The following is a 7,889-nucleotide window of genomic DNA, read 5'->3' as shown; positions in this document are numbered from 1 at the left end:
CATACGCACAAACAATGAGTGCGATGCGCACCTCTGGGAGAATGGACACACTTGAAGCTCGGACTTGGGGGGGAGGGAGGGTAAGGGCATCATACGTAACCTAATCATCTGTACCCCCATAACATGCTGAAATAAAAAACAAAGAAATGCCATAAATATCTAATTTCAAATCAAAATGTCTTGACTTTTAAAAGTTTTTAAGTCTAATCTCTCTTAATATTTAAGTAGATTAATTTCAAGTGTGAACTCATTTATAATATTACATATAAGCTGTTTTTAAAAATCATTAGCGAGAACCAATTATCTTCCAAGTTTTTGTTCAAAAAAAAGCTTAAAGGCTCAATTTCCAAAAGCAAGGCTTCAAACAAACAAAACAAGGCAGATATTAAACACAGTAGGGTTACAAGTAAGTTTATTAAACACAAACATTAATGTTTCTAATATTGTACAATTTTCAGAGCCTCACATGACAATACTCTTAAGTTTAATGATTCACTTTGGGAAAATACGTGAATATCTATTACATAGAAGAGTTTCCACGTCATCCTTCATTATGAGAAAATTAAAATGAATGGGTCTTTTAGCAGTGTCTCCTTATATAGAATTTACATTAGCAGAGGGTCTGATTAGCAACTTTGGATATCTTTCCAACCACGAAGATTTGCAAGATTTCCGATTGCACCCACCACCCATTCATTAGAAGAAAAAGTACTAATTATGGAAAAACTCCACCTTTAATGCCACCAAAGAATAACACAGTCAACCTCAGCGGTATATCATTTCATAGTCATGCGTTATCTCATTTGGCTTAACACAGCCGGTGAAACTGATGTCTGCATTCCATTTCACAGATGAAGAAACAGGTTCTGAGAGATCAAGTGGCTTGTCCCAGGTTACACATTTAGTAAATGGAGGATCAGAACCTGAACCCAGTTGTGATGTAGATACTGACTTTGTGAAATTCTTGGGCTAAAGTTCTTTCATGAGAGGAGTGGTTCAAACTCTCTGAGGCTCCCTTGCCTTTGGTTCCTGAGCATGGCCTGCTCTAGAATAGGCTGTTTGAGGAAGTTACAGGGCCAGATGGGCAGGGTGGTGGCTGGCAGAGTGGTTGTGACACACTTCCTCTCGCACGTCATCTTCCACCTTGCCTGACGACTTCACCAGCTCTTAAGCACCTACCATATGCAAAACCCTACAGTAGGTGTTATAGGGAACACCACAGTGTAGGAGACATGGTCCCTGTCATCACAAAGTATAACCACTGAGCCCACTCACAGCCTAAGACAACTGAACACAGTACCGAGGAGCATCCTTCACAGCACGTGTTTATGGAGGCCCTGACCAAGTTCTCCACGTCCCTTAAGGGCCCACTGAAACATCATCAAATGCACCTGTCTGCAGGCTTCCAGAATGACAGAATTGCAACAGAGAACACAATCTTAATACTTAAGGAGGCATGCCTAATTACAGAGTGCCCTCTGCTGTGCCTGTGAGGAGGGGGAAACCCAGATCCCTGTCTTCACAGTTCCCTTGACAGAGGCCGTTCACGTTAAGGGAGGCCAGAAAGCATCTAGCCACCACTGTTCTTATGATGGCCTTGTGTTTTCAATAAAAACCTACATGCAGGAAGAAAAAGAATACAGCAGTTTTACTTTCCAAATGCTCAAAATCCATTTAATTATAAAAATAACATGATTTTAAGTAATTTTTTTTTAGATTGTGGATTTGAAAGAAAAAAAATAACTTGCCCTTGGAATAAAACTTTGACTTAAAGACAAGAAATGATGCTAGCCTACGTGCTGGCACACCTGCCATGTGAGTCCTGGCCAGGGTTCCCCGCCCCCTCAGCGGTGAGCAGTCCTCATCACACTTGTCCTCTGACTAGGCAACAAGGAAGTACCTGGAACCGCCTGTTTCCTCTTAGCAGATGACTCCTTGCTTTTCACAACAGACTATTATAAAATTGGTATGATATTTTAAGAACTAGCTGATTAAACACACCAACTTGTTTGCTGGAGTGTTGGATGAACAACCCATTACACCTGGAGCCTGGGCCCCACTTTCTTCCAGGTGCAGGATAAGATGCTCATTTTATTGTGACATGCCTATGGGTATGGTATGTGTCAGGACCACTTCTCTCTCTTCCCTTTGATTCTTTTAACTGAGCCAGGCCCACTGCTAGGAACTCAGCTGCTGGAGTTCTTGCAGAAGGAGGGAGAAATCAGGCTGTCTGTTTGCTACAGAGACCTAGACTCTTAGTGCCTGAATTCTCAAGACCCAAGACTGTATGTAGAATCTCAGCCAGGTAACTCACACTAGCATTCTGTGGTTGAGGCTTCTTTAAGGGCAGACAAAATGTTAGTTTTTGATGTTTTTTATATAAACACAATTTTAAAGTGTATTGGTTTTCTTTTTAAAGATTCACTGCTCTGACCATGGGGGTCATTCATTACTTTATTCTGGAGGTATTTATTGAGTTGTACAATATGCAAAGTACCTTGCTACAAAATTTTTTCCCATCAGGCCAGATGGGAAAAGGCCAGAAACTGTCTGATTTTCTGCTCTCTTCTCAAGGCTTAGACTATTTCCTGGCATATAGTAGAATCCTAACACATTTTTCAATGAATGAATGAATGACACACTATAGAAAATTCATATTTACATTTTTCCCCCACCAGAAGTTCATATTGTGATAAAAATCAGTATAAGACCATTCCCTTTGACAATCTCTATCTGCCAACTAATTCTTTCTTGAAGCTAGAATCAGATAGGCCCTATAGGATTGACACAGCTTCACAGCAAATATGTTAATTAACCACCAGATGTTGACTAGATGCCTACTTTGTGAAATTCCCCCTTCTAGACAATTGGGCCATTTGAGGAAGTAAATGAATGAGATAGTTTCTGTTTTCAAAGAATTTCTAAACAGACATAAAGTTAAGTATATAATGCAGTCCTGAGGCCAAGGAGGTGGTTGACATAAAGGAGAACTAAAAGAGACCAGAAGAAGAAGGCTGAGTGTTTGCAGAAGATGGAAGACTATAATTGGGTCGTCAAGCCTAGGTGAAGAATGGAAAAAAAGGCCTAACAAGGTGTGTGTGTGTGTGTGTGTGTGTGTGTGTGTGTGTGTTGGGAGGTGAGGGAGAATGGCATGGACAGAGTCTGGAAGAAGGTATTGCATACAAGGTACGCCAAGAGTTAATTTTGTTCAGTGCAATTTGAGTCAATTGAATAAATATTTATTGAATGTATACTGCGTGCCTGGCATTGTGAAAGGTGCTAGGTATACAATGGCTAACAAGACTGATATGGTCCCTGGGTCATTGGCTAGTGGGAGATACGGACAAGTAAACAGACAATGACAATATGTCTGATAAGTGCTATGATAGGGAAAATTCCAGGTGCTATGAGAAGGATGCAGAATGGACTCAACCCAGATATGGGGGGTCAGGAAAACTTCCTGGAAGAAGGGATATCAAGCTGAGCCCTGAAGCCAAGGCAGACATTAGTGAGGTGGAACTGTGCAGGTGGGGTATACAGCACTTACCCTAGACGTGCAAATGTGAAGGGCCATGGGAGTCTGAGTTTGTTGGAACAGGGAAAGGAGTGCTGGGGAAGAGGCCAGGGATGGAACCAGTGGCCAGATTTTGCACCTCTTGTACAGTGCTTCAAGGAGTTTGGACTTATCCTAAGAACAGTGGTAACTGAGGAATTTTAAGCAAGAGAATGAAACAAACAGATTTGCATTTTAGGTCAATTACTCTTTGCCATGTGAGATGGCCCTGAGAGGAGAAACAGGTGATAAGAACAAAAGGGTAATATGGAGCCAGATTCCTGAAGCTTTAGCCCTAATACAGTACAAGAACTAAATGAATATTCTGTGAATGAATGAATGAAATGATCACCCAATCAATCAATCAATCATTCAGTGTAGGAATGAAAATATGAGGCAGAGGATCAAGTTGTCTGTGTGTACATTAAGGGTCAGAGTGAAAGCTGATTGTAACACTGGTGTCTCTTCAGGCAAATGTTAACATCTCATCAGGCAAATGTTAACAGTTGATAACAGAGTGTAGTGGAATAGGGTGGAAACAGCTTCAATGTTGGAGTCAGAAGAGTAAGGTCTGAGCCCTTGTTTTGACATTTATTAATTTTGAGACCATGCCTTCATTTCTCTGACCCTCAGGTTCTACATCTATTATGTCTACGTTTTATAAGCAACTGCGCAGCCATATAAAATGGGAATGGTTATCACAGCTGCGTATATTTTTGATTTCAGCTGGTGTGTAGGTGCTGTGGCAGGGTTGGTGGCCCCATGGTATTTCTAAATCGTCCACTGTAAAAAGCAGTTAGTACAACCCACATGACAGTGGAGTCATGGTTTAGTTGACAAGGAATTTATAAATCATGTAGCCAGTATTGCTCAAACTTTGGACAGGTAACTCTCTAACTTGTCCACTGGAGACCCTGGCGGAGAGGTTGGGAGAAGGGTAAGAAGGGTCCATCTCCTGCTGCTGTCCCCAAGGAGAACACTGAGGGCAGAAAAACACAGAAACAAATGACAGAGTTGAAGGCCACAGGGGCTTGGAGCACACACACAGGTGGTTAGGGACACAGTCTAGACTAGAACTCAGCTCCCTGAAGTTCAATGCTCTTTTCACATCTCCACCTTGTCAAATTAATTACGTCAATCAAGATCTTAGAAAGGATAACTAATGTAAGATCCAAGCTCAGAGGTCTTCTCACAATTCTGTGGCTGCAGCTAAGAGCCAGGGACAGATGACCTCGTAGAACGAGAGGGCAAAGTGGGAATCAGGGCTGCAGGAGTGAGGTGTCCTCCTGGATCTGGGTGTTTGGAAAGGAGAAGCCTTCCTGAAGAAGGGGGGTGGGGCTGTGTCACTGGTGGCAGAGAAGAGCAGGGCCAATTATAATGTGCCTGGATCCAGACACGTTCAACCAAAGAATAAAGGAAGAGGAGAAAAAGCAGAAGGTAAGGAACGGCTCTGGGAGAAGGTTCTGGAAGAAGTGCTAGTGAACAAACTCATCAAAAAGCACTTTGTGCCAGGCAGTTTCAGGAAACAAGGCAGACCCGAGCTCCTGGTACCCTCAGGAGATGAAAGAGAACAGGCAGAAAGGACTGTGCTTTGTGAGATGCTTCAGACACAAGCTCCTCCTCCCAGCATTTTTCATAGCATGCCCCTCCCCTCCCCCCAACACACGCTTACACCCTCTGGCCCATTCTAGGCTGGGCTTTGCTTCTTTTCTGCAGAAGAGTTTGACACCAGGGCAATGAATTGAAGACATTTATTAAAACAACAGCTTCCTTACAATGTAATTCTTAGTTTATGGCCTTGAGTCCCATATCTCAAAATCATCCAGCTATTTCCGAAAGCGATATAAAGAGTCAGCTGTTCAGGAAGTCAATATAATTTTTATGAAGGAAAACTCAACTGAATTTTTTTTTTTGAATTTCTATCTTCATAGAGGTAGCCCTCAGCAGTTGGGTCTAATCTATCCTCTATAAAGAAGGCACCAATAAATCAATCAACCACAACAAAAAGGCCACTTCCACTTTTTCCTGGAAATTCCAATGCAAATAGTATTGAAACCAAGTTGACTAAATAATTCATACTCTGCAGTGATCACCCAGGTAGTTCAGTTAGGGTTCACAGTCACAGGTATCTTGGACAATCTCGTATCTGTAATATCCACACATAAACATCTAAGGCAGACATCAGAGTCTCTTTATCAAGATTGAAATCCATGTGTCTCCTGAGCTCTAATACATTTCACCATCCACATTGTTTCATTGAGCCCTTTACTACAAATGGTTTTAGGCTCTGATGCAAGACAGGAATTTGAAGCATGCATTGGAGTATTTAATGGTGTTAATTTCTGGTGCACACGAACATCAACTTCACTCAACAATCCAATAATCTTGCAAAATAAAGAAAATACGCCAGAGAATGAAATGCAGCATGCAATATTTCAGGATTGCAAGCAAAGCAGTTCCACGGTCCTGCTGATGCCAGGGTAATAAAATAGATGCTGATTTACAGATCCTTAAAGATGTTACAATCAATAAAGAAAATAAAAGGAAGATAGGGTGCTTTCAGTTCTAAGAATTGTTCTAACTTTTACATTCAAACATGTTTATTTGGCTACTTAAAGCCCTCAGATGCGTCCCACGTTAATTTCAAATGAACATCTGATTGTAACAAACGAAATATAGTCTGTGGTGTCTTTTTTTTTTTTTTGGTTTTGGTTTTGGTTTGTTTTTTGTTTCAACCGGAAGGCACAGATTTAAATGATTCCTACCTGGAAATATGGATGGTCTCTTCTTTGGGCGTCTCAGTTGAATGGGATCCAAGTTCTTAATGTTCCTTTGAAGTCTTCCTCTAATGTCATTTCCTATGAGCAGTTCGGGTGGCAGGCTGCTCCGTCTTGATGATTTATGATCATTTTGAGACGAATTTAGTTTGTTCTTCGTTCTGGAATATAAATTGCTGTCATCAACTGCCATTGTAGGAGACACATTGGAGACTCTGAACAAAAATCCAAAATGCCAAACCCAGTGGCAGCTACTGCCACAGCTGCCGCCGCCCCAGACTCGGATGTTCTCATGCTTTGCCCTGCACTTGTTTGGGAAGCTTAGCAAGTTGATAGGCGTGGACTTGAACAGGTGTAGAATTACTGAGTGGCCCCTCCTTTTCCCAGTTAATAGCACAGGCGAGGAGAGATCAAAAAAAAAAAAAAAATCATTAGGTGTAGAACACTGGGGCATTTGAACAGATGTGACTCAGGGCCCGTGCTCTAGTGGGTGGTAATAAAAGCGGTGTCATGGTTGCCGCGTGAAATTTCTGCTTTATTGGTGCAATGCCATAAAGCAAACACAACTCACTATTCAAGAGAGAAAGCCTGTGCACGTTGCAAGTTTAATTTTTCTGATTATCTCCCAAAGTCTTAGAGATTTTAAACAGTTTGGGGGAAGCATTTTCACATTCCCTCATAGCTTCATGTTTATAACTACATAGACACACAGAACAAACATCCTTCTTGATTCAAGTTCTTATTTGGCCAGCTGCCAACTGGAAGTTAGCTGGAAGAGGGAGATGAGAGATGCTGGTGATGACCAGAAAGGAACCGGTTGTGGGCGTGTGTCAGGCAGCACTGCCGGGAACCCACTCTGCACCTGACCCACCCCTTCCATCCTGTGCCCCACCTGGCAGATGGCTTCTCCAGAAGTTCCCACTGTCTGGCCAGGAAGTCAGAGGTCTAGCAAACAAGCGTAAGCCATAGGAGTGACCTCCACTCACGAATAAAAAGTAAATGTTTTTAACCCTCGTGGGGATTCTGCCTAGCTTTCTACTAAAATGGCCAGTGGGTTTGGTGGTCTGAGAAACACCAGTATTTCCTCACTAAAGATTCCTGCTTGACTTGTCACATATTTTCTTTCTTTCTCTTCCTGATTTTGCTTTCTGTCCTTTGTTCCCGTCCCCCTTGCTCTATTTATGTGGAAATGTCCTGCACTCTTTTCTTTGTGCAGAAATCATAGCTCTGTAATTTGTCCTCCCAGCCATGCCCCTGGACTGTGTCGATCAGGAATAAATCAATCTCTCTCTCTCTCTCTCTCTCCCTTTCCCTCCCTCTCTCTCTCTCACACACACAGACACACACACACACCCACACACACACCCCTCTTGTGTTCTGTCTGGTTGCAGCGTGAGTCAGAAGATAAAGAAGATGAGATCTGCCTTTTCTCTTCCCAGTGCCTGGGACCAGTAGATACTTAACATTATAAAGGATTTAGGGGTCATTTCAGAAATCACTGTTTACTTTGTTTTCCTAGATGCCAAGGGAATTTTAAATTTAGGAGGTGAGTCTCTTTA

General features: G+C 42.1%; 1 protein-coding gene across 1 annotated transcript in view; it reads right to left on the bottom strand.

Annotated features, from left to right (window-relative positions):
* Positions 1-6,523, bottom strand: part of FRY (furry homolog (Drosophila)) — a 315,457-nt gene extending 308,934 nt beyond the window's left edge. Inside the window, exon 1 of the mRNA XM_012642124.1 lies at positions 6,319-6,523. Coding sequence (XP_012497578.1) covers positions 6,319-6,523 — 205 coding nt within the window. The remainder of the gene's footprint in view (positions 1-6,318) is intronic.
* Positions 6,524-7,889: the final 1,366 nt, after the last annotated feature.

This window comes from Propithecus coquereli, unplaced genomic scaffold (genome assembly GCF_000956105.1).
Source record: "Propithecus coquereli isolate 6110/MARCELLA unplaced genomic scaffold, Pcoq_1.0 Scaffold175, whole genome shotgun sequence".
NCBI lineage: Eukaryota > Metazoa > Chordata > Mammalia > Primates > Indriidae > Propithecus > Propithecus coquereli.
The sequence above is the reverse complement of the archived record's forward strand: the minus strand, read 5'-3'. Positions and strand labels throughout refer to the sequence as shown.